General features: G+C 36.5%; 4 protein-coding genes across 15 annotated transcripts; 1 reads left to right on the top strand and 3 right to left on the bottom strand.

The window, feature by feature from the left end:
• Positions 1–1,922: 1,922 nt before the first annotated feature.
• LOC113728927 (UDP-glucuronic acid decarboxylase 5) lies at positions 1,923–8,661 on the top strand. 11 transcript variants are annotated; one of them, XM_072077911.1, is made up of 14 exons: positions 2,040–2,266; positions 2,390–2,473; positions 3,188–3,299; positions 4,128–4,214; positions 4,456–4,543; positions 5,337–5,428; positions 6,028–6,092; positions 6,174–6,262; positions 6,506–6,583; positions 6,664–6,757; positions 7,282–7,348; positions 7,445–7,508; positions 7,607–7,647; positions 8,273–8,661. In XM_072077911.1, the coding sequence occupies exons 3-14, from the start codon at positions 3,210–3,212 to the stop codon at positions 8,456–8,458; spliced, it is 1,041 nt and encodes a 346-aa protein (XP_071934012.1). In that variant the 5' UTR covers positions 2,040–2,266; positions 2,390–2,473; positions 3,188–3,209; the 3' UTR covers positions 8,459–8,661. The 11 variants fall into 11 exon arrangements, with proteins under 11 accessions (XP_071934018.1, XP_071934012.1, XP_071934003.1 ...); XM_072077902.1 differs by having other exon boundaries at positions 2,390–2,611; XM_072077908.1 differs by having other exon boundaries at positions 2,384–2,473.
• Positions 8,662–9,098: 437 nt separating this feature from the next.
• LOC113728918 (ATP synthase small subunit 6, mitochondrial-like) lies at positions 9,099–11,614 on the bottom strand. The gene is made up of 3 exons (XM_027253270.2): positions 11,401–11,614; positions 11,258–11,303; positions 9,099–9,540 (listed from the first exon to the last, which is right to left on the bottom strand). Exons 1-3 carry the CDS (start codon positions 11,519–11,521, stop codon positions 9,537–9,539), a joined length of 171 nt encoding a protein of 56 aa, XP_027109071.1. The 5' UTR covers positions 11,522–11,614; the 3' UTR covers positions 9,099–9,536.
• A 1,586-nt stretch (positions 11,615–13,200) lies between these two features.
• On the bottom strand, positions 13,201–16,943 carry LOC140036455 (mitochondrial dicarboxylate/tricarboxylate transporter DTC-like). Its single transcript, XM_072077878.1, has 5 exons — positions 16,513–16,943; positions 15,523–15,584; positions 14,181–14,542; positions 13,714–13,928; positions 13,201–13,522 (listed from the first exon to the last, which is right to left on the bottom strand). The coding sequence occupies exons 1-5, from the start codon at positions 16,774–16,776 to the stop codon at positions 13,466–13,468; spliced, it is 960 nt and encodes a 319-aa protein (XP_071933979.1). The 5' UTR covers positions 16,777–16,943; the 3' UTR covers positions 13,201–13,465.
• A 4,998-nt stretch (positions 16,944–21,941) lies between these two features.
• LOC113728896 (FBD-associated F-box protein At4g10400) lies at positions 21,942–24,299 on the bottom strand. 2 transcript variants are annotated; one of them, XM_072077875.1, is made up of 4 exons: positions 24,040–24,297; positions 22,847–23,729; positions 22,566–22,712; positions 21,942–22,448 (listed from the first exon to the last, which is right to left on the bottom strand). In XM_072077875.1, exons 2-4 carry the CDS (start codon positions 23,615–23,617, stop codon positions 22,101–22,103), a joined length of 1,266 nt encoding a protein of 421 aa, XP_071933976.1. In that variant the 5' UTR covers positions 23,618–23,729; positions 24,040–24,297; the 3' UTR covers positions 21,942–22,100. The 2 variants fall into 2 exon arrangements, with proteins under 2 accessions (XP_071933976.1, XP_027109052.1); XM_027253251.2 differs by having other exon boundaries at positions 22,847–24,299.
• Positions 24,300–25,890: the final 1,591 nt, after the last annotated feature.

Raw genomic sequence — 25,890 nt, 5'->3', positions numbered from 1 at the left:
ATCTATTCATCGTTTTTGGAAAAGATGTTCATTTCTAATAGTATAATCATAAGGGGTGGTAATGTATCATGATAACCATGAATTGAAAGTAAAATGGTTGCTTCTAGATAGGAATTATTTGTCAAAAAACTTACATTACAAACACATTTTTAAACATATTTTACTTTTTTGTCATTCACTTTTTTTTTTATCTCACATACATCACAAAGCAAAAAATATTAGAGCAATTATTTCAAATAATATTTTAAATAATATCCTATTCAAACACAAACAATATATTTCAGAACGATAGAAACTTGCACACCCAATTAAATTAGAAACGCTCAAGAGTCATCAGCTAAACACTCAGAAATCAAATATATCTCAGACTTGTTTAAGTCCCTTTTTTGGTTTAGGCAAAATATTATTTTATTTTATTTGTCGCATCTGCTACAAACTCATTCGATTCGACATCCAATAAGTAGTTCTCAATCATTAAAGTCGGTTTTTTTTTTTTTTTGAAGGAATCATCAAGGTCTGTTAAAGGGAAAGATATTGTGGTTGACATCTTTCACTAATATCTCATGCATTTTATAATTACGATAGATGATAGTTTGTTGATGCCATGGGTCTGGATAATTACCACTTAGCCAATTTTGTTGCTGACTTGCCAAAACTACTGTTGCTTATAAACGTAGTTGAAAAATGCGTGTATATCACGAAAGTTAAAACCTATTGGTTGACTATTGCTAAGAGTTACAGGACATGGCTTTTTGACTTCTGATGCAATAGGTTACCCTTTTCTTCCAACATATATAGATATTTTTGTTTTCACTGAAAGCAAAGAATCGATATCAATAAGGCAGTCCTGATAAAAAGCATTCATTCAAGGCAAGATGAAGGGGCTTTGTAAACGCTCTGGAAGGATCAAGCCAATTAAATCCCTTTCTCGCAAATTTCGTTCATTTTAAGTAATGGGCTAAAACAGGTAATTACTACTCCTATCAGAAACAGAATCAAATCCTTCCATTTCTTCTGAAAAGATAGGCCATACTCGCTAATCCCCTAAGCCTCCCAAATCTCATCGCACAAAGGAAACATTTTGGGTACAACATAAACAGTTTTTTTTTTAAAATTTTTTAAATGTAACTGTTTTATTCTACTCATTTCCTTTTTTTATAACTGACGTTTAAGGTTTTGCACACCAATTAAGAAAAGTTTTTCATTGCTTAAATCTGTACACTACTTTCCTTTTGTACCCTCATTAATTGTCCAATTTATCCATGTTTTCTCTCACTAGAGTACTAAATGGTGCTGTTTTACTAGGTCAAAAGCAATGCAAACTAACTCCCACTAGAGTAGTAATTAAGAACCATGTATTGGAAAAGAGAGATAAAATGGTAAAATTGTGAAAAAATAATTAATACTGTATGGGGATAATAAAACGACAGATAAAAGTACACTAGAGCAAATTTCTTAAACGTCAGTTATAAAAAAAGGGAGGGAGTAATAGATTTCCTCCGAGTTAGTTGAACCACCCCTTAGAGTAGACTCCCTCCCCCAATAGGAATAGAACAAAGTTAAGCTAGACTAAATGTGCCATTACATTAAAAAATATATATGAATTTCCCAAAAAAAAAAAAATTTCCCTCCCATTGAGACACGAGGACAAACAAACAACACAAGAAAAGTGAAAAAAAAAGGAAATACAGTAATAAAAGACATATCATTTAGGAAATCACATCACATTTCATATTCACGCCATTGTTGCTTACTATTTTTACTTGATTATCTTGGTAAAATTAAAATCTACCCCTCACCAGTCAGCAGTAGTCACCTAAATAAATATTCACTCTTATTCCCAGTCGTCACAAAATGCCTCCCCCATATCACCGCAAAACATGTACCAGACAAGACAAGTCAAACTCACAGCCAGACAGGACGAGACCCCCTCCCATGCACGACACTTCGTAAGTCTCTCTTAAACCTCCCCAATTACCCGTCACCACCACCACCAACCCTCAAAAACAAAAAAAAAAGAAAAAGAAAGATGACCCTTAAAAAAAAAAAAAAAGAGAGATGACGATAAAGAAGAAAGACTCCCATCCCCAGTCTTCTATTATTCTTCGAAGACAATCTGCTAGCAGGACACCCCCCAGCCCCACCAAAAGAGAAAGAGAAAGAAAAGTTTAAAAAGAAAAGATTAGAACTAATCTAGAAGTTGGACTAGTAAAACGTCAAGGAGGAATCTTTCTTAAAGAGGAGATTCCAACAGCATATCTCACAAGTAATTGAGCTTCTCTCACTGGAGTTATTCCCGCGTCCTCTGTTTCTATGTAGTACTTATATCTATTACTGCTAATCAAAATTCGCCACAACCCGATTTGATTCTTTTATTTTATAGCAACAGGTAATACTAGTAAGTAGCAGCAATTGAACTGGGGATTTTCTTTTACTTTTGAGACTCTTGGGAGCCAGAAAAAGAGGGCGTCGGGTGAGTGTTTGCTTCACAAGTTTGGTGGGGTGGAGTTGTCAGTTTGGTATCTGATTTTGGCCACTGTTTTTGTCTCCGTTGTTTGATGAGGCGTGAAACATACCTTTCAAGTTTCGTTCGTCTTAAGCATTCTTCTTTGTACTCTCTCTCTCTCTCTTATTCTTTTTTTTTTTTTTAAATAAATAGCTCTTTATTGGATGTTCGTAATTTCGTAGCAGTTCCAGTTGGCATCGTTTGGTGAAAGAAACTTTTTTGTTCCTTTATTTTTCTTTAGGTTTTTCTTTTTTTTTTTTTTAAAAAAACTAATTGAATGTGTGTGTATATATATGTACTTCTGAGTTTATGAGGCTCGTGGAGTGCAAAGTAACAGAGGTAAGAGTGACAAAGTTCTCAACTTTTGTCTGAAGTCAGTGATCTCAGGTCTGTGAATTGTCATTGATTTTCTTGATCTGAGATTTAATTGAATTACTTATTAATTTTAGTTCTTAGAAGGAATTGGAATATGTCAAGTTGTTCATGTTTCTGAGTTGCTTTGAACTCTTATTGAATACCAAGTTTAGCAACTGACTGCATCAGAACTGAACACTGATTAATCACAGCAAAATTGTTCATCTTGTGGTTGTGATGGTGGGGGAGTTCTCATATTTGCATATGTTTGAGCATGATGTATGAATGGAAACAGTAGTATTGATTATTATTATTGTTATTTGGTAGGTCTTGATAAGGGATCTGCACAATGGCAAAAAATTCTGCCAATGGGGAGCATCAAGCAACAAAAAAGCCACCTCCAACTCCATCACCATTGCGGTTCTCAAAGTTCTTTCAGGTTAAATTGTCCCTCTCCCCCAAACAAAAATTTTCAATAGGAATTGGAATCCATGCTCCCCTGATTCTTTTTTTTTTTTTTTTTTTTTTAAATTACGTTATTGAAATGTATGAGTATTGCCCTGCTTGCATGCTGGACAGTTTATTGGTGATCTTTTACTCTTTTTCTATTTGTTACCTCAATTTCTTGTTGTTTGATATATGGTGACTCTCAAAATAAAATATAAAAAATAATAAAGGGAATAATGTGTAAAAATCGAATCAGTTTTAGTTTTCTGCAGGACAAGGAAATGGTCTCACATGCTGAAATCGACCTGGAGTGGTTTTTGGTTTCCCTGTTTTCATCAGCAGTTAATGGTAGAGAATGATGTAGCATAGTGTAGTCAGAACATCACTTTTCTTGGATGCAATGAGTTACTCTGGTTAGTGACAGAATGCTGAATCTGTGTCCGCTTTAATTGCTGACAAGCTAGCACATTCAATTTAGCTGCAACATATATGAAGGAATTTGAGACTTTGAATGTATGATAGTGCAATACCTTACAGTTTCCCCTTGCTTGCATGTTTTAATTGTAGGCAACTTGAGAAAGGGTCCTGTGTCCGTATTATAGGTCCTCCTTGGCTAGATTTGGAAAGATATTGGTAAATTCATTTGGTGGGTATTTTCCATTACTAAATGGTAGAATGAGATAGTTTGATTTGCTTGATGTAAGGGCTTTGTGATTACTTTGCAGTAGTTTCTCTTTAGCTCCACTGACATTCCTGCACTCACTTGTAATCTTGTTTGGTTCCTGCAATATTTATTGATTCCTCTTATCATTTCTGCCAGCCAAATATGAGAATTTTGGTTACTGGAGGGGCTGGATTTATTGGATCTCACCTAGTGGACAAGTTGATGGAAAATGAAAAGAATGAGGTTAAGTGGCCAACCTATTATTCTCTGTTTTCCTATTATCCTGATTTATTTCACTTCAATGCTTGATTTACTATGTATAAACTTGATGATCTGTTTTAAAGAATACTTTTTATTTTTTATCAAATGTTCTAAAGAATCCTAAGGCAATGCTTTCTCAGTAAAGTGATTTCCCAGTATCCTTGTTTCAGTTATTGAATTAAATATCTGAGAGAGGAATTTCTGCCTTGCAACTATCTAACAGGTAATTGTTGCTGATAATTACTTCACTGGGTCAAAGGATAATCTCAAAAAGTGGATTGGACATCCCAGATTTGAGCTCATTCGTCATGGTAACTTGTGGTCAATTTTACCCAATTTATATGTATTAGCATGTTAAGACTCAATATCCAACAGATTCAACTTTTGTCAGAATGCTTACTTTCTGAATAGACCATCAAAACACTGGCTGATTGTGATCATACTATACCGACTGGCAAATGTTTACAGATGTTCTGTCATGTCAAATTCTGATACCTAAGCAATATGTCTGTCCTATCCTAAGTAGTAGGTGTTCTCCTTGATAAACAAATGTTTTTCTGAAAAATTAAGGTGACCTCATGTAGCTGGCCTTACATTCAGATTTATAGGATCAGTCCTGAAATGTCCAAATGAGGCTCAAATGGTATAGCAGACTCCTGGCAGAAACATATATTAGAGTGGTAGACAATCATAGGATGTTAGGTTGACATAGCAATCAAAGATATGCTCAATACTCATGGCTGCATTATCTGTACCTCTTAATCATTCTTCCCTCCTAAAACAGAGTAAGTATGCTTCGTAGCATTGAAAGTTTATCTCTTTTGGTTTTCCTGTTTACCTTCTCGTGCATCTTTTGGTTTTCTACCATCGTATCTGCTTCTCTGCCTTCTAAATGGCCACTGAAAAGCATTAAGCAACACTTGCCGTAATTGTTTGACGAGTGATTTCTGAGATTTTCTGCCCAGGCTTCTGCCTACTATTTTGTAGTTTGACATGTTATAGCCATATAATAGCAAAATGATGGTACTTTTTGCTATCTATACTGCATTTCTCCTGTTAAGAGATACTTCTCTGTGTGCTGACACTCTACTTCGCTGGTTGCAGATGTTACAGAGCCATTATTGGTTGAGGTTGATCAAATATATCATCTTGCTTGCCCTGCATCTCCAATTTTTTATAAATACAATCCTGTGAAGGTGCGTAATTTTAATGACTCATTTAATGAGTTATACCCTTTTGTCATCCATTGTGGACTGAATTTGGTTGACATAGTTTCTTTCCCACAATACTCTCTGCCTATATTTTGAGAGCCACTTCTCATGGAAATTCACCTTTGCTGGTTCTGAAGCACTAGACTCTAGCTTTATTGAAGGTGTTTTCTACCTAAAACTCATTAAAATAACTATGAGAGGGAGGAAGGGAGGAAGGGATGAGGGAGAGAAAGATGGAAATGCTTTTAGACCTACTTGTGTGTTTATATGAATTGATGGGAAAATAACCGTGATAACATAATAGAGAAGAAAGTCCTTTAATTGTTGATATAGAACTGTTCCTTACCTTTCATGGTCATTTTATTTTATTTTTTCAGCTTTTCACAAGTATCAAAAATCCTCATTGGATGTTATCTGCTGCAGTCAATCTTGCAGATAGTTGTTAGTTGAAAAGTGCTATTAACAGATGACTCTTGCCTTGAATTATCTGGAAACCTTGCACTATAACAAAATGATTGATGCAGCTGATAATGATGATTGAATGATCAAGGATCTGCTAATCTTGAAACTTGATTTCGTTGCAGACAATAAAGACTAATGTTATAGGCACTCTTAACATGCTAGGACTTGCCAAGCGGGTTGGAGCAAGGTTGGAATGATTTTACATCTAATGTTGGTAAAATGCTTGGTCATGTGTCTTCACCTTCTCATTATTCATTTTGATGTATAGGATTTTGCTTACATCAACTTCAGAGGTATATGGTGATCCTCTTGTGCATCCCCAACCTGAGAGCTACTGGGGAAATGTCAACCCTATTGGTATGCCCTCCTGATCTGTGCTTAGAGTTTCATGATGTGAGGCGAAAATAAAATGTAGCCTATGCCATATAAGACAAAATGCATTCATCTTCTAGCTGTGTTGATAATAATGTTGTTCCTCGATGAAATCATACTAAAGACTAGCACAAATTTGCTTGTCATTTTCTACATTATCATTCTATGACTCACAGAAAATTTACCAAAGACAGTTTAGAAACAATCATATTTTTACTTGAGTAACAGGCGTGCGGAGTTGCTATGATGAAGGAAAGCGGGTGGCTGAGACTTTGATGTTTGATTATCATCGGCAGCATGGGATAGGTAAGCTTCTGCTTCTTTGTTGACGCACATTGTATCCTAAAGCGGCTTCCATTCTCTTAACACTGTTTGTTTCTCAACAGAAATACGCATTGCCAGAATATTTAACACATATGGGCCTCGCATGAATATTGATGATGGGCGTGTGGTCAGCAATTTCATAGCTCAGGCACTTCGGTAAGTCTTTTGCAGATAGATAATTAATTGAAAGACATGCCAAGTTACGTCCATGCAAAATAGAAGAAAGAAGCTTGGTGGAAAAAAAATCTTATGTTTATTTTGCCTTCTTGAGCAACAAGCAGGACACTTACCATCAGAAACTCTTGGAAAGACATGCAGGGAAAAGTAAATATTCTCAACGTTTTTGTACAATATAATGCTCATTCTGTCTGGCCTTCAATAAGTTCTTGATAAAACATGCAGGGAAAAGTTTAGTTAACCACCTTTATGATGATGAGTATTTAAGAAAATTTTATGTGTGTGAAACACTTGGAAAGCCCTTGTAGTCAAGTCATACTGCGATTCTGGTTTATTTGAATCTTAGAAGTAATAAAATGTGTATTTCTTGTAATTAGATCATTTCTGGCTTTACTAATTTTCTCATCAACTAATCATGAAATCTGAATAGCAATCAGCAATCCTTAGTTCTTCTCAATTTTGGGGCTTGAGCATCTTGGACTCTTTGATTTGTTTTGTTGCAGCGATGAACCATTAACTGTGCAACTTCCTGGAACACAGACGCGCAGTTTCTGCTATGTGTCTGATATGGTACGTTTGAACTAATGTACATCCTGCGGAGTAGTTCGTGATTATGAAAGTTCTGATGATTGTCAATTTTGCTTGATTTCTTTGAAAACTTAAAAGGTTGATGGCCTTATCCGACTCATGGAAGGGGAGCATACAGGGCCAATCAACATTGGAAATCCAGGTTGATTACAAATTCTGATCTAGAAATTACACATCGCTTGAGATTAAAGCAGCTGCAGCATTTCACTCACACTGGTTGGGGAATTTTGCCTTGTGCAGGTGAATTTACCATGATTGAACTTGCAGAGACGGTGAAAGAGGTCAGTCGTTTATTTCACTTTCTTGGATGCTTTTTCGAACTTTACGTGCGAAATACATACCAATCATTACCTGGGATAAATTGTATTTTCTTTCTTTTGATCTGTAACGTTTGATCATTTTAGTGCTGTAATCATGTGACGGTAAAGATGCGTCAACCGAAGTGAGCAATTATATCCACAACCACTTTCTACCTGAATTTGAAGGATTACTTCAAATACACACACTACAACCGCATCTTTTATAGTAGTATATATACCCCATTGTACTCAAACACTCGTACCAGTTCAATAGTTAATCTAAACCAGAAGATGCTTTTGATTATTGAATACCTTCCAGAAAATTCCAGCAAATGTGTCTTAGAAGTCTATGAATGTAGCACTTTAACGTGTTATAACAAGCTTAAATTCAGGGTCGCCCAAACAGGGTTTTCTTGTGCAGTAAATTCTCACTTCTCCGATTTGACAAGACACTAAGATGTACTTATTCATTCGTTTAATTTTGAGTCATGCTGTGTATATTTAGTACGATTTTCCCTGTTTGTACGGCTCGAATTCTCAACTATTCACTTTTTTTGTTTTTTTTGTTTTTTGGGGTTTGGCCCCCTCTGTTTCGCTTTGATTGCAGCTTATCAACCCCAACATTGAAATAAAGATGGTGGAAAATACACCTGATGATCCAAGTCAGAGAAAACCAGTCATCACGAAGGCAAAAGAGCTGCTGGGATGGGAGCCAAAAGTCAAGTTGCGTGATGGCCTTCCCCTGATGGAGGAAGATTTTAGGCTGAGGCTTGGAGTTTCCAAGAAGGAATGAACTAGGTGATTATTTTCCAGAGTTGACGTGGTTGTGCCTGAAAAATTTTGTTATTGGTCCCAACAGAAGCATGTGCTTCTTACGTTGGTCACCTGGCTTGTTGAAATGCTATTACATAAAATGTTACTGTTACTACGTATAGCTGAGGCTTGCGTATAATGATTGGATAAATTGGGAGAACTGTCCCTTTGCGTTTGCTGCAATTACTGATTGAAAGAATTTCTTTCTATTCTTAGTTTCTGCTTTTTGGTCTTGTGTTTAGCGGTGAAGACAAACTTCATATACGCGAATTTTACTTTAACACAGATTCCTTTTCCATTTTTTTTTTTTTTTGGGTAAGAAAGAAGAAATGCGTTAACATAACAAAACTAAGTAACCGAGTAACGATGATTAAAGACAATTAAGTTTCACTGAGAGGTCTAGACGCCATCTTGAAGGTTACGAGTGAAACGTAACAGAATGCTATATATGTCGCACCCTGTGTCTTTATATGGAGGATGTAGAGTAGGGATGATTTACTTTTCTAACGACAAATTCATCGAACTTGGGCGGAGTAGAAGAGATAAGGGAGACATAATGCGCAACGGGTTCTAAGCAATTGGAAAGGCGTGAAAAACTCTCTGAGTTGCAAGGCTTTACATTAGTCAGAAGCAAAATATGGAGCTTATATTATTCAGCATAAAGTACGCTAATGTGTTTATCAAGCTCACTTTCTGTTTGCAACCAAAAAGGCCATGTAAAACAAATCAACTCTTCGGCGCTGTGGCCACCCATTAGCACCCCGCTGCAAACAAATAATGAAGGCTTCATCTCCTTTAATGAAATCAGCATTGGGTCTTTATCTAAAGGTAGAAGAAAGTCGTTCATTCATTTGATCAAAAGTAACACCCTCCAGCTCTAGTGTTCAACAGTTTTAGCAACCGATACTTTCAGGTAGGAAGCAGCAAACTGTTTAGTGTTTGTCTCTTAGTTATTACAATTGGCGAAGAACACCAAAAGAAAAAGAAAGAAACCACTCCACTGCTAAAAATTATCAGCTTCGAGCAAAGTAACTAAAAGGGTGTGCTGGCGCAAGATATCACCTATAAAACACAAGAATGTCAAACCAAATAATTAGAACACAATATTAAGTGACAGAGCACACAAGCAAAAGCAACTTCAGGAAGAACAGAAGAAATCACCTCATCCAGTAGTATATCGAGGTTATTTCGAACACAAAGAGACCATTCACACACTAACAAAAGACAGATAATAGCTTCAACCCAAAAACAAACAACATATGGTGTGCAGAAACAGATCACAGCTGACTGCTGGAATGTATAAGACCAGCAAGCAAACAGACAGTACTAAGTATTTGCACTCTCAATACCAAACCACATTTTCTCAAGAAAACATCTGGAAAAAACAGAGAGTGATTGTGGTGGCTGTGCTCTCACATTGGGCGTACAAAAGATATTAGTAGTCACAAAGTTTGCATTGCCAGATGTAAGGGATTAGACTTATAGTTTGATGATTTTGACTGAATAACAAGGAACCAAGACAAACAGAAAACATGAAACCTCTGCAGAACTGAAAGATCCAATGAAATCTAAAGATCCATTCCCATGATTCAAGGTAAAATTTTCAAAGGATATACCAAATGGCAACTGCACAGGGAGGGGTCACTAGAGCCATAATCTGACTCTGACACATCTCTGAACTTATAGAAGTACTCAAGAAGCTACTCGAGAGCATCCAAATATAAAGTCTAACATAGTGCTCCTAGACCTGAGCTTACTACACTGTTTCTTAGCCAATCAATAACAATGCTTGATTTTGTCAATAACATTCAATTTGCAAATTCACTACAGGCACAAGGGTGCATCCAATTCAGAAGCCATGAACATTCCACACTGAGCAACACAATTAATAGAAGGTGCCAGTCAGACACAAAAATAATTGCAGTGAGAATACAATGTAACGACTAAATACAATAACTAGATTAGACCTACAGACACTATCATATACCCCAAACAAACAACATGCAATGAAAACAGAAAGGAGAAATTCCAAATTTCCACTTTCCATGATGATCCATATGTGGTTACTCAACGGAACCCTCCAGTGCAGTCTATAATATGCAGTTAACTTCTGCTGACAAGCAAATTTCCCATGTCAAGGACTCCATATTACCCCAAAAGTGTAAATGCATTCGACCAACCAACGTGTAGTTAACAATGTTACTTGATGGCTATTAGTGTTCACCATAATGCACCCCAACCCCCCTCCACAAACAATTAGATAGGTTTGTTTACACTGGCATTGCTAGTTTTATTCTAAATTAAAACCATATTTGTGCTATTATTAGGTTACCATAAATATATAAATGTTAAAGTCCAAATCTAAGAAATTGACTTCAACTTCTCCTTCTTTCTGCTCACTTTTTTCTTCTTCTTCTTCTTTTAAAAATCACAGCAACATTCTCAGGCACACCAAATGACTTCAAACATCATGGGACACAATCTTCCAAAAAAACTTTGAGAACCTTAAAAGATGAACATGAAAAGATTCCATAGCAGCTCAGTATATCAAAAACCGTAACTTCAATTAAAAGCAAATAATTAAAAGCTCAATAATTAGGCACAAAGTGAACCATCAACCCGAGACAATTTTGTAAAGGAATTCCTCAAATCCAAGAGGCAAGTAACTGAAAATGGTATAGAAAGTACCTACGTCCGCATAGCAATTAGTGAACTAAAACAAACTAGACAAAGACAGGAAAAAAAATCAAAATCAAGCTAGGATGTTGACGGAGCATACGCGTTGCGGTGACGCTGGACGAAGGGAGAGTTCTTGGCATCCTCCTCTGCATCAGAAATCAAATTAAAATGAGGTTAAAATCGAGGGGAAAAATGTTGCACAACTAGGGCAAGACATAATCGAAACACCGGGAGAAATGATACCGGTTAGGCCAAGTGAGAACTTCGTAATGACGGTGCCGGTCACAGCGAAACCTACAAGAAACGGCCAAGTACGCCTCCATTCTCTCCGGAAGAAAACCGGCCAGGGATCGAATTGCCTCATCTTCAATTTCAATTTCAATTCCCACCAAACGCTGTTTCACACACGCATTCTCTCCTTTTGCTTGCTATGGCAAAGTGTATACTAATCCACCCAAATTTCATATACGTACGTATCTATATATAGGTATGTGTGTGCACGCACGCACGCACGCAATTAGCCATTTTTGAATTAATTTTTTTCTTCTAAAATGTTATTTATTTTTATTATGCTAAGTATTTAACTTCCAAAAAAATAAACATAAAATTTGATGAACTCTAGTAAATTGAGCCAATTTGATATATAATAAGAAGACCCAATTTATAGTTGTCAATGGGTAAAACAAAAATAATTACTTTATTGGCCCATATACAAATATACAACTTAACCCAATTTTTTAAATGATTGCCTAACTGTATACATAGAAAAAAGGAGTTGCTAAAACATTTAACACTAATTCAATTATAAACGAATTTAATTCTATGAAAGAATTTAAACCTCAATTTATTTTTAAAAAAAGAGGTTGAAATTTCAAAGTATGTTAACATATTTTTATCTTTTTTAATTAAAAATGGCTATATTTATATAACGCATAGTTATGTGTATGTGTGTGTGTGTATTTTGCACAAGTGACATATTAGAGCAACTTCCCATTATGTGCAACTTGGATGGTTTGTGATGTCATAAGATATTTAATCAAAATTTATTTCTTGTCTTAAATAGACATACCTTTATAACTAAGGTTAATATTTGATATTTTTAGATGTCATATATTTAAATACATAAAAACTATTCTCAACACAACATATTAAAATAATTTTGTTAGAAAAAATTTTGACCTCCTAGAAAAAAAAAAAAAATTCTAGCTCCGTCGCTGCCTTTACCATGATGATGTTCAACACACTATACTGCACATTTAGCCCTGCAGAAAAATGCCACGATAAACGCAGAAAAATGCTGAAAGGAATCTTTAGATGCCAATATAAAATCTGTCAATCTCAACACCTCAGACTTGGTAAACAAGCTGAATTGCGTGAATACAGACTAATTTGCCATCTTAATCTCAAAGAAACTAGTGTTTTGTATGTAAATATGCCCAAGATAGCTAACTCACGGCTTAAATTGGTCGGAGATTCCACTGTATCTAAATATAGCTCTTCAAGCACAGGGCAACCCTGAATAAGCATATCAAGAGAATCTTTGCTTGCCACTGAAAAACATTCCCAAGTGCAGCACCTTTAGATTTGGTAAAGCAACCGAATTGGGTAATACCTAAATCAACTAGCCTATCCATTTTCAGAACAACTAGTGATTTGCATGTAAATATTCCCAAAATATTTGATCGTTCAGCATCATCATTTTCATACAGAAAAATCGCAAGTTCTTGAACATTACACAACAGTATAGCAGAAATCAAGGAGTCAATTTGCTACTGAAACCGTGCACATAGCAACCGTGCAAAGATTGTGAGCTCGAATTTTCTTATGGGAGCTCTGTTACGCCGCCGTATCTGTTTGATTGGCTTTGAGGTCTAGGAATCCGTTTTGTTACCCTCTTTCTTGCATTTTTTGAGGCCTAGGAATCTGTTTTTTTTTTCCCTCTTTCTTGCTTTAAGAAATAGTTACAAAATTGTTCTTGTTTAAGGAATCTTTGCAGCTGGTCCCTGTTGGAACAAAATGGAATGCTGGAGGGCAAGTGAAGCAACGAAGGATTCTTACAATATGAGGTAGGTTCATAAGATTAAGTGGCAGCAGGTCCTTGAAAATTTTTCGAAGATAATGAAATGTCATGATGCAAACGCAGTTGGAGAGGTTTTTCGCCAAATTTGACAAATTTTAAAAGCTCAGGCTTGGCAGCTGTCAGAATTCTGCCCCCAGACTAGCTACTAGTATTCTTTCAGTGCCTTTGACATTAGTTTGGACGTAGGTTTCATATATCCCCATCCATCTGCCATGAACTGTTCTGATGCTATAATCCCTTTTCTTCCACGAGTGCCCGGACATCTTCCAGGTTCAGCCATTGGATCTGAAAAGCATCCAACAAACAAATGAGTTGTGGAGAAAGAAGCGGTAAAACCACCAGAACTGAACAACAAAAACTGATCGAATTAGGACCCCCTCCCTATACACCAGCAGAAGAACTGGAGATGCCAACTTCAGATGGGGGAACTAGGGGTGTGAAGATGAAGTTTTGGGGTGGAGGAGGTAGGTAGATACCACGTAATAAGGGGTGAAATGAAGAAAAGATTTGAAAATCTCTGAATAGATCTTGAATTGTCCTCCAGGCCGAATAACTTGCCAGATACAATATAGAGCATCTCTGTGTGAATGCTTTCTGCCTCCATCAGCTTGAATCATACGCTTAATTGCGGCAATGTGAGGCCATGGGCAGCCACAGGCTGCTGCAAAGAAAGCTGAAACAATTCCAGCACCTGAAATATCAAACAAACAAGTAACCAATATTAGAGATGTTGAAGTTAAGGGCTGGACTAACATAAGACATGTAGTGCATTTTTAAAACTACCTGAGAAGAATAAAATCTAATGACAAATAAAGTCATAAATACTAAAAGATGATATTCACGCCTTGAAGGCATAAAAATAGCTGGTTTGTTGTGTTCCTTTTCCTACACAGTTTTCCATGCCTGATAACTGAGAGGGAAGAATATTTGAAGTGCGTATTACCTAATTGTGCTTGAAATTTAGTCAAACCAACAGATTCACTAAAATAACCCACACTTCGGCTATATGATGTTAGCAAGCCCATATTCATGACCATTTGTCTGGATACATAAAAACCTGAGCCTTTCCACAATGCAAAGAGCCCTTCGCTTCTAGTTTTATGAGAAAGAGAAGCAAACAAGTTTCTGTAGTTGATTTGTGTCTCAGCAGACTGCGAAGAGCTAGCTCTTAGAGAAGCAGCTGCTCTATACAATGGATGATAAATGCTGCCTGCAATACCGCCAGAGATGAGGCCACAACAAGCTTCTTGGTAGAGTGTTAAACGCAAGCCACCATTCGCAGCTTCAACCTTTTTCGTTAAAAGGCTGTAAAAATAAACAAAAAAAAAAAAGATATGAAACCGCTAAAATGAAATAAGAGTAATTGTTGAGAGAGAGAAGCCATGCAGTTTGAATCTCACAGGTCACAGCAGCTACGACTAACTGAAAAAAAATTTCAAATAGGATCAAATGTACAGGGTAGGTCAGCAAGCTAGCTACTAGGCGCTTGCAAACAAAACTAGCTCATCCTGGTGTTGTTCGAGCTCGACAGGCCGTGTATCTGTACACTGAGACTGTGAGACATGATCCATCTTTATTACTGATGTTATCACAAGGACTTACTGATGTTATCAGCGTATCTGCCACTCTTTCTTTGCAAGAACAAAAGCAAGTTGAGAGCATATCAGCAATGGTAGATTGCAGCAAAAGCTAGCATTGAGAAGGCAAAGGATAGAATAAACATGAAGCAGGAATCTGCCAGCAGGAAGCCCTACAGTTCAAGCGTCTTTAATAAAAATATACCTCAAATTTCTGTTAAAAGATTTCAGATTAGTGATTCTTATTTCATAGAGTGATTGTTGAGAAACAGCACCTTCTGGTTCAAATCGAATAGCTGCATTCCGAGACGTATTAATCCTTCATTTAGAGGACCATATCCGACACTTAAAGAGCTTAGACAGGCTGCTTGCTGCATAACGAGACTTGGAAAATTTCCGACGGAAGAATTTATCATGTGCCACAGATATATTATTGAAGCAAGCAAGATTCAACGCTGCGAATTTCAAGCTTAGTGGAATGGGACGATATGTGAAGTCAACTTTCCATCAAATCGTAGATATAAAGTTACAATTGGTATTGCAGAAAACTATAACTTGTATGTACTTGGACCAACAATACAAAGCGTAGATATCAGTCACTGCAATCACCAATTCCAAAAACGAAAAACAGCAAAGTTAAACAACAAATGCAAAAGGTCAGCTCCTACAGTATTTGTAATACTTGAAAATAGTAGCAAGTGAACTCACTCGAATGATCCAAATTGTGCAGTTGCATAAGTCGCTTGAAAAAGCTTCCAATGTGGCAAATTCTGAGAAGCATTCAGTTTTAAGCCCAGAATAAGAAAAAGGCACATGCATTAGTACTGATTACGTCAACGAGAGAGCTCAACTCATTGCAGAAAGGTCAAACGTCAACGAAAGAGCAAAGTTCAAACAAGGCAAAGAACTATAGCTATGTCAAGAGCTTCAATCATTTCAGTAACTTAGAAAGAGCTAGTATATAACAACTTGACATTTTTACAGGGAGCGAGGTAGATGTAAGCAGTTGAGAAAGAAGAAAATCAAAACGGAGTTAAAAGATAAGATAAAATCCTACTACTCAAAGAAAAAGGGAACATCAGAAACTTAATGTTACTGGCAAGCTACATGCTTTACAGATAATGGTTTGTTCAGTAAAATCTAAGTGCTTATAAAATGCCCAGTCAATACGAAGCCAACAAAGATAAAGGAAAAAAAAAGGAAAAAACGCACATACACGCACACAGATCATAGTTTAACAAGTTCATATAGATTAAATTGTCAACAGACAAAATATAATCCACTTGAACCAGATCAACTCAAAATTTGATTAAACTAAGACTTAACCTAGCCGCTAGGGAAGTAAAGTAGTAAACTAATAATGTGGAAGCAGTTATAAGACAAAATGCTGCACATTTTTACAGCATTCGGTTAAAAACTCAAGCAACTTTGTCAAACAAGACATCAGAAAGGAGAGGGTAGATGGGAAGGTAAAAGTGGCCTGAGAAAATTAAATCAAAAACAAGAAGAAAAATTATCGTTCTAAGTCAAGAGGAAACATACTAAAGACTTCACCTTTGAGGTTAGGATGGAATTTCGTGTTCTACATACTGATAAACCATTTTTGTCATTCTTATGCATTTGTAGTTTTGGGTATAGGAAATGACAAGATAAAAATTGTGTCAAAACTAAACTCCAAGAAAATAAACGAGTTTTTACCTTCCTAACCGCATGTAAGGCAGTCCTGATTTTGGCAGCATTATGGTGATCATGGGCTTCTTCAGCAAGATACAACGTTAACTTGGCAGACCAGTAAGCACCATAGTAACCAAGTAATGTGAGCTGTCCAGCCAGGAATCCATTAACAAACGGCTTCAGTGTTGGCCAAATTTTATTGTTTCTGTGATAAACACCATATGAGCTTACTTCGATAGAATTAGGAGTCTTCTTCTCCTCCACTGTAAACCCTTCTGAATCATCCATTGTTATTTTTTTTTTATGGGTTCTTCTCAAAAGATTTTGTTTTACTTTGATAATTTAAGCGATGAAAAGTGCAAACTGAATGGTTTTTGAGTCGATTGTCATCACGCTGATGCTTTTCCTTAACCGGACTGAAATAATGAAGCTTTTCGGTTTTGCAGGGTGGCAGCTGGTAGTCAAGCACGTTTTGGGAAAAAGATACTGTACCAGCCTAAGACTTGGGTCGAGGTCACATAAAAATCCATCAGCTTATTGTCTCTGCCTTTGGTAAGGTGGAAAAGTTTACCAGTAGCTGTAAAATGCAACTTCTTTTTCTTTTCGATTTCTTCCCCCCAGTTAACTAACCGTAGTAGTATTGGTAAAATTGTTAGGGGGAAAAATGAGTTGAATCTTTCAAGACAAAAAAGCTTTCTTGATTACTTCCACAGGGTTCTGCAGCCCGTTTAACCATGCATGAGCTGCTATTAAATTGTCTTAATGCATAGTTGGGTCACCAGTGTGGGATGTCAGGAATTTAAATGAAGAAATAAGAAGAAAGAAAGAAGCTGAATTGTATCACTCGTTCTAGAAGTAGCGATCATTGACGAGAGCTTAAATTTGAGATATAAGTGGTGGTGTTCAATTCATGATTAAGAAGGGCCAACATTCATCATTCTGAAAATTTTCAGTGGTCGCCTGAGGCAATTTGGTTGATATAGACACTGGTTCCGGAATTTCCCATTAAGGTAGTAAGAAGTTACGGCGAGTTAGTGACAACCTTCCACTTTTCTTTTCCTCAATGGCGGTGGCATCTATAGTACGATGCACTATAGTTTCCTCGATTCCTTGTAGTAGCAATTGGACCCTTAGAAAGCTGTGTGCCCCTTGCTCATGTAAGTTCCAAGTGAAGTGATGTATTATCACTTTATACCCAAAACCTAGCAACCCGTTGAACCCACCCACTAATTTGATAGGTTGGGTTGGGTGGGTACATTGAAATAGGTTGGGTTGGATGGGTACGTTGAGCGTGTTAAATTTGGATTGGATCATAAAAATACACGTATATTTTAGATGATTTGGATTTTTGAATTGGGTACCCATTATCCAACTTAAGTTTAAAAAAATAAATTAATTAAATTTAAGAAATATAAGGGGCATTTAAGGTGATACCAACTTGTTTATAAAAATAATTCAGATTCATAGTCAATTGATCGAAGATACCAACTTGTTTAAGAAACCCTTATCATGATGCTAATTACTTAGAATATTGTCAAAAAAAAAAAAGAAAAATCAGACATCTATTGGTCTGACAAGTCGTATTTCTACAACTATTGCTGTCAGGCTGTCACAGCCCTGCAGCAAAAGAAAATTTTTTTTAAAAAAAAAAAATTGGACTGGCTGCCGGGCTATGTCAGCCTGGTAGCCAGTTGTGTCAGTGCTACTGGGTTGTAACTCGACAAAAGAAAAAAGGTTGGTCTGGCTCCGATTAGAAAGATAGAATTAATATCTCTACAATTCCTCTTTTTTAATTTTAATCATTAAGATAAAGATTTTTGTGGGAAAGAGAAAGAATTAAAGAAACAATAAAGAGGCAAAGAAAATAAAAGAGCACAAAAGGAGAAAGGAAAAAAATAAAAGAGAAAAATGAGAGTTTAAAATAATAGAGGTATAATTTTGTCCGATAGAGGATAAAGTAAGACAAAAAAATTTTTAGTGGATAAAGTGAAAAATGAGATATATTTTAAGGCAATTAATTGTAATTAACTCTATTTCTTATGCTCAATTTGTAACTAGATTTTTTTTTTTTTGTCAACACAAAGATGTCCGGGTCAATTCTTACGGGACCCGACTAATCCCCTGCCTCATATACACTCAAAGCTCCCATCTCCTCCCCTCTCTTCTCCTCCTCGTACCCTCTGATAAAAAGGCACCCAAGAAAAAAAAAAAAAAAAAAGATCTTTGTATAGTTCTTTAGCCTTTGGAGTTTTAAGCAACAAACATTCCTTCTGTCCTAGCTATTACTTTTGTTATTCCAACTTATTACATCTAATAAAGTCAATGTCCTTTTTATTTTCAAAATTATATACCTGCTACATATGTTTTATGGGCATCCATAATAAATTATCACCGCGCAGGGCGCGGTTCATGCCTCCTAGTAGTAATGAAATCGAAAAGAAATTCTACGTTGATATCTAATTGAAGAATCTTCAATTATTGCTTCTACCTCTTCATGTGAAATTATTTTTTATTAATTTTTCTTACGGTTTCATGGTTGAATCCATAAATGTTGATTTAAAAATAAAGGTCTCAAAGTTTTGCTCTTTTTTTTTTTATTTTTCTTGGGTGCCTTTTTATCAGAAGGTACAGGAGGAGAAGAGAGGGGAAGAGATGGGAGAGTGTATATGGTAGCTTTTTTTTTTCAATTTTTTCAGCCCGGCAGCACTGATTTAACTGATTGACGGACTGTGTCAGCCCGAGAGCGATAGTTGTAGAAATGGGGCTTATTAGCACGCGAATCCTCAGTGTCACTTTTTCAGTGATAATTCAGTGACATTCCTATATTTATGTCAAATGTCCTATTTATTTAATTTATCATATGTTGTTTATTTAAATTTTTACTACCATCACGTGATTAGTGGGATTGACACTGAATTTGGCACCGAATGATGACACAGAGGATCCCAACTAGCTTATTAGACCAATAAATATCTGATTTTTTTTTCAACAATATTCTGAGTAATTAGCCTTATCACGGTTAGGCTGGCGAAAAAACAGGACACTCAACGTTAGCCGCAGTCAAACTGAAGAAGTTGTTTGGTGGGATGTAACAACAAATTCACCTTAATTTGACTCCTCCAGCACTCATCCGTGACTACAATATATTACTGATTGCACTTTTTTTTTTTTTTTTTTTTTGCTAATTTATGCACATAACATAAGCTATAGGTTATTGGTACTGATTTGCACAAATAGATTAAAGCTTACTATGTAAACAGCTAACAGGAAGGAGCAGTGCCAGTATTTCGTCATGCCAATAACCGTATATGCTTTGTTGAAAAAAAAAAAACCTTGTCTATGCTTCGTGTGAGTAAAATTCAAACTGAAGAGTCAGTTTTTCGTCCTTACTTGGATAAAAAATAACAATAATAATAATGAGTTCATCCAAACAATTTAAATAGTTAGTATATGTGTATGTTTGTGAAAGTATATCAACGTGTGTTCTAGTGTATTTGTGTGTATGAAAATGATTTGTTTCTAAGTAGTTTAAGATGCGAGTGTATATTTGTGCGTGTAAAAGTGATTTAGTGTGTGAAAATGTGCTTTTGTGTGTGAAAAAAATCTTTTTATGTATATCCATGTATGTGAGAGAATTTATGTATCAAATTGTGTTACTTAAGATATTGGATCATACTTAGATCATAGATTTAAGATGATCTAATATAACTCAAGTCATCAATCTAAACCCATTTAAATGAAAATCATCGAATCAAATATCATATCATTTCCAGGTCGACGAACTACCAGCATAGCATCCATTGGATATCCTTTAACACATTCTTCTACCACAATTTGACAATCCTCCGAGCATCTCGCGCACGACATTATTCTATGGTAGCCCAGAAGTTTGCAAAGATCCACCTAGCACCATCTTCTTCAAAGCTTTTTCATTTTCCTTGAGATGTCCAATGGAGCATTTCGGCACTATTTCTGGAAATAAAATCTCAAATTCTTTTCCTACACTGTCACCGCAAAACACCTGCTGACATGAAAGAAGATTACGACTCATTTTTGGTTCTTTTCCCACACTGTCGACTCGCCAGCCAAATACGACGGTTTTGAGTCATAAACTGCGTCAAATGCAATAAACTGTCAAATTAAAAGCTCGCAGCATAACTTGCTGCACCAAAGACTAGCTTTTCGAGGTGAGAGATTGGCATGACTTTGCAGGATTGGATGCCGTCAACAGCATTATAATTGAGGCCATTTAACTCCGAACTGATCAAATTGCCGGAAGTTGGCAACTCAAAACTGGAAATATCGGCCTTCATGTGCATGAGAAATATAAAACTCAGAAGGAAAAACTTTTAACTTCATGTGCAAACTAGGTGTTTAAGATTTGGGGCACTTATACTTATCTTCTGCTCTCTGGCACCTCCGAAAAGAAATTCCAAACTCTCAAGATTGTTTGACTCCGCAACAACCTTAGTATCCAGCAAATCTCAGCGCTAGTTTCTCAGAAAAGGACTAGAAACATCAAGAATTTCAATCTGGATACGTGCATCCTCGGCATAAAAGTTTCCCAAACGCCCCAATATACAACACAGGTCTAGTTCTTGAAGCAAAGGACAACACTGAATAAGCCTCTGCGGGGAATCATCATCTCCCAGTGTCGGCCCTATCAAGCACATTTGCTTAAGATTTGGCAAACAAACTGAAATGGGGACTTTCAAATCCATGTGAATATTCCCTCCGGTGGCAATCGTTCCCCGTTCTCGCTCCCATCGTTGTCCACAGAAATTTCGAGTTCTTGAAGTTGACACAAAAGTGCTGCAGATATTAGTGAATCGAGTGCGCCGCGAATGGTTTGGGTTAAGTAGTGAGAGAAGAGATTCGAGTTCGAAACTTCTCGCGTACCATTAAGAAAAAAGGTTTAAAAGAACTCCACTTTCCTTTCCCATCATCCATCCGGACAAAGGAACAAGCGACCCATGAGGATGAAACCAAATATCGATTCCTCAATAGACCTAGGTTCAAGTTGGACACGGACATCTCTAGTTCCAGTTATGCAATTGGTGTAACATTCGGTGTCAATATATACAACTTTTAACGTAAACATGAATTTTGTACTAAATTAATGTAAAACTCACGACGTGAATTTTGTACTAAAACGATACACAACACACGATTAGAGTAAAGTTAATGTAAACGGCCTGATCGGTTCGAAGCAGTGACTGCAATAGCAACACTAGGTATAAGACAAGCTGCCAACCATCCAAGAACCCGATGACAACAAATTATGCCACTACACCGGCCCTGCCCTTGCGCAGGTTTACCCATTCCGGTCAGAAATAAGCAGATTAACAGCCCAGACCATGAGATCAAGAAAAGATCAAGAAAATTGCCGACTGCTATAAAAACATAAACGCAACAAAGACGTGTGACATGTGCCTACTTCGTCAAATTCGACATAGAGAACTGCAGGAAATAGAATTAGTTGAAAGCCCCTAAATCTTCATGACATGCATAACATTAACCGACCGTTCACGACTATAGTCTAGTACTTGAGATGAGGATCATAGCAAAAATAATAACACTTCACATGCATAAGCTTATAATCAGTGCAACAGCTATTCTTTCGTAACTAATACGGGGGTATATACACGAAGCTTAGAAGAAGGCGAGCCCCTTGGATACTTCTTCAGAACATCTTCTTTCACAGAGAAACAATCCATGCCGTTATCATGGCAGGGGAAGTAGTGAAAGACAATTGTCATCTTCTCCAAAACCATAGCATTTTTCAGAAAATACTTGACTAGCTTCAGCTCTTCCTCTTCTTCACCACAGAGCTTCCAAATTTCCACGGTCTTAAGACTAGAAAGAAGACATTCTGGGACTTCTTTTGGAGGTTTCCATTGGTACTCAAAGAATATATCCTCGTTAACATTGTAATATCTTTCACCAGGACACGTAATTCCCTATTTAGGAAACAAAAATTCAACCTTCTTATATTAGTAGAAATGCAGAATACAAGTTAACTATTGTTGATCACATAAGAAATTCCCCCAGGCAAGAAATTTGAAAAAACAAATTACCTCAGGCAAGTATAAGGTCTCTAATTTGGGAGATGCTCTGAGCAGAGTTGGAAGCATTTCTGGGCCATTCCACGAATCGAAACCTAACTCCAGATTGACTAGGTTGCGAAATATTGGCATTCCCGTATTCTCACTATTGACCAGGGTCTACAAACATTAAATGAATGGGTAGTTTTAACAAGAAAGTACCAAATAAGGTCTTCATGCAAGAATTTTAATGAATGTAAGACAATATATGAGGGGTGTGAAAGAAATACCAATAAGGGGATTTAAAACCTTACCCGTAAAGTATAACCAGTCAAGCATAAGCATTTCACGTTAGAGATAGCCCTGAGAATTCCAAAAGCGTCACTCTCGTAATAAGGTTTTACACCCTCATCCATATAGTAGTATTTCTCCACACAAATGTGCGCTTGAGATAGGCAGGGCATCTTGGTGATCGATATATCATCTGACATATGATCAACGAGTTTAAGATATTCAAGCTTTGGTGCATCAACAAAAAGGTGGTGCTCTCTCTTAACATCTTGATCACTGTCTGATTCTGATTCTGACAAGTAGAGATAATCATCATCATCCGGATCCCCTTGGAGACTAGAAAAATCCAATGTCAACCTTTTCAGTGAAGGCACCGAGATTACATAATTCCAAACATTATCTTCACGAGGTCTATTCACATCCAACTCCTCAAGGACAGGACAACCAGAAAGTAGCTTCTCAACGGATGTATCATTAAAGTACTTCACTGATTTAAGCCAGAGGATTTTTAAATTTGGAAATGAAACATCGTCAGAAAGGTCTAGTTCTAGTTCCCCACTGAGCTTTAAAACGACTAGATTATCACTCCCAAAAAGGCACCAAGGCAAATCTCTAATAGAATCAGATGTCAATTCAATATCAAGCACTTCAAGATCACACCTTGCTACAACATCCATCAAGTCAAACAGTTTTTTGGGGCCAAAATGATCTGAAGACACAAACCGAAACTTTGTAGTTCTTAAATTGCCACGAAGATGCAAAATGCGATTAAGAATCTCGAACAAATTCTTCATGCGTGGCTTCACAAAACTCTTGACCTTATGCTTATCATAATTGCCCTGAAACTCCCTCCAAAAATGGACTTTAAAATCAAGAGTCGGGACTGAAACCCAAAGGTCCTTCCACCTTGATGATAAAATCCCAGTCCGAACAGCATATTTGGTTGGAAGAAAAGACAAAATTTGACACAAAAGTTCATCAGGTAAGTTGCTAAGTCTGTCTAAACAAACCGAGGCTGCCCCATCATCAATAATTTTCTGTTGTTTGGAGACTAATATATCAAGATTTGCATCCATTACCCCGAGAGGCAGTTATAGGTCAAAGACAAACTTATCAAATAGCCCAATTATAACAACCGATTCATCCAATAAAGGCCCTTCCGTTCAAAATAAAAATGCGAAAGATCAAGTTGAAGACTGAATTTGGTTGGTCTTACCAGGTTGCACTAAAAGCAGTGAGAAATGGTTGAAACTCCGTTGTAGCCGGTTGCGGTGGTGGGGAAAGCCAATGCACTGTGATCGATGAGTAAGGCGGATCCGGTAGTAGCAAAGCACGACCAGTATCCTGCTTCTACTTGACTAGGAAGCTCTAGGAAGGGCGGTCTAATTTTTTTAGAAATAGACTGCAGCCAAAATGACGTGCAGGTACTGGGGGCGAAAATAAACGGATTTTGGGCCCAATAGACTACAGCTCCACACTACTCCCAAGACAGAGCCAGTAAATCACTAAATCCATCTAAGAGTTTTTATAGAGTAAGGCATTAGATATCTAGCGTGTATGTATTGTATATGTAATTTGCACCAAATTTTTTTTAAAATCTATATTATATAATAAATGTATGTATGTACAATTTTTTTTCTATGCTTAAGCTTAAATTTTTCTTTTGAAATAAATATATACCTCATTTATTTCTGTGGGATGAGAAACTGAGAAAGTGTTGTTTGGATAGAGTATTATTTAAAATATTATTTGAAATAATTACTATAGTACTTTTTGTGATATAATGTATGTAAGATAAAGGGTGATCAGAAAGTGAAATTGAAAAATATGTTTATTATGCAAACAAAATATTATTTGAAAAAATTTGATATAAAGGAGCGAAGGAGGAGGAGGAGTAGAGCCCATAACATCTAATTTCTGGATATCTCAATTTTAATCATTAGACCAAAGGCCTCCATGGCCCACGTTAAAACAATTTGTTCATATGGTATAAATATTACGTTCCCTGGTATACTAATTGACTAATATTAATTGTGTTTGTTATACTACTTTTGTTGTTTTACTGTGTTAAATTTTTACTTGGGAGTTACTTACTGATGGGGGTGCTTTTTGCTTCTATAGGTTAACAGCTAAAGTGCTAATATGTATCTTGTACGTAACTGGAGATGTAATTAACTTGACTGATCTTACTTATAATTCCTCTTCTACTAGGCCTAATTAATTTGTTGAATTTCTTGTTTACTGTGATTAAGAGGATTCATACAATGACTGAGCAAATTATAACAATCTTGTTAAGTTTCATGTTTCGCCATTTTCTGGGACGGATTAGCTCACCAGTTCACTTCCCAGTTACCCATACATACTACTGCCAGCTGAGATTGTCTCTGCTGGAATCTATGCATGCAGCTGAGATTGTCTCTGCTGTTTCTTATCTCCATGCCAATGGGATATTGCACAGGGATCTCAAGCCCGAAAACGTGCTTCTTGATGCAGAGAGGGACATGCAATGCTAACTGATTTTGGCTTTGCAAAGCAATTTTATCAAAATCTCAACTAGCCTAGGATAATAATTAAAGATAAAAACTTGAAGCGACCCATCAATCTTTTAAATCCGTTTCCATCGATTTTAGAATTTTGTCCTTGTGAATTGGCTCTCTAACTTCAAGGGAACCACGAGCTATACGGAACATTTCGTACTCCACCGGTAATTAACTAGCTTCCTTTTTTCTTCTGGTTGGAAGTAGTGAATTTGAACACAAGGCATAATCAGAGATTGAGAAGAATTTTAAATCTGAATTTTCTTTACTTTATTATTTTGACTTTGAATGACAGCATGAAATAGTTCAATTAGATACCGTCCAACTTTTTAAAACACTAGATCGTCTTCAAGAGCAAAGATGGCACGGACAACTGCCACTAACTATATGAATTCGGTACAAATCCCAAATAATTAAAACGCATTCCGGAGCCCTTAATCTTGTTGGCGATAAAGATTAGGCTCGATGACATTAATTAACATTATTATGCTTGAAAGAACTATGAAATAGATGTACGAAAAAGACGATGG

Source organism: Coffea arabica, chromosome 1c (assembly GCF_036785885.1).
Source record: "Coffea arabica cultivar ET-39 chromosome 1c, Coffea Arabica ET-39 HiFi, whole genome shotgun sequence".
Classification (NCBI taxonomy): Eukaryota; Viridiplantae; Streptophyta; class Magnoliopsida; order Gentianales; family Rubiaceae; genus Coffea; species Coffea arabica.
Note: the sequence above shows the minus strand (reverse complement) of the source record. Positions and strands in the feature narration are given on the sequence as shown.

What these genes read in the sequence shown, in the direction of transcription:
- LOC140036455 (XM_072077878.1), bottom strand. Translation starts at nt 16,776, where the DNA reads ATGGATGATTCAGAAGGGTTTACAGTGGAGGAGAAGAAGACTCCTAAT. An exon ending in GCACAATTTGGATCATTCGA is followed by an intron (nt 14,543 to 15,522) that starts GTGAGTTCACTT and finishes TTATTTTTACAG; the next exon opens with CCTTTTAACGAAAAAGGTTG. An exon ending in TAAATTTCAAGCACAATTAG is followed by an intron (nt 13,929 to 14,180) that starts GTAATACGCACT and finishes TTGATATTTCAG; the next exon opens with GTGCTGGAATTGTTTCAGCT.
- LOC113728896 (XM_027253251.2), bottom strand. Translation starts at nt 23,899, where the DNA reads ATGGATGCAAATCTTGATATATTAGTCTCCAAACAACAGAAAATTATT. An exon ending in TGACTGGTTATACTTTACGG is followed by an intron (nt 22,713 to 22,846) that starts GTAAGGTTTTAA and finishes TAATGTTTGTAG; the next exon opens with ACCCTGGTCAATAGTGAGAA. An exon ending in AGACCTTATACTTGCCTGAG is followed by an intron (nt 22,449 to 22,565) that starts GTAATTTGTTTT and finishes TTTCCTAAATAG; the next exon opens with GGAATTACGTGTCCTGGTGA.
- LOC113728918 (XM_027253270.2), bottom strand. Translation starts at nt 11,521, where the DNA reads ATGAGGCAATTCGATCCCTGGCCGGTTTTCTTCCGGAGAGAATGGAGG. An exon ending in GTTCTCACTTGGCCTAACCG is followed by an intron (nt 11,304 to 11,400) that starts GTATCATTTCTC and finishes TTTCTGATGCAG; the next exon opens with AGGAGGATGCCAAGAACTCT.
- LOC113728927 (XM_072077917.1), top strand. Translation starts at nt 3,210, where the DNA reads ATGGCAAAAAATTCTGCCAATGGGGAGCATCAAGCAACAAAAAAGCCA. An exon ending in ATAAATACAATCCTGTGAAG is followed by an intron (nt 5,429 to 6,027) that starts GTGCGTAATTTT and finishes ATTTCGTTGCAG; the next exon opens with ACAATAAAGACTAATGTTAT. An exon ending in TCATCGGCAGCATGGGATAG is followed by an intron (nt 6,584 to 6,663) that starts GTAAGCTTCTGC and finishes GTTTCTCAACAG; the next exon opens with AAATACGCATTGCCAGAATA.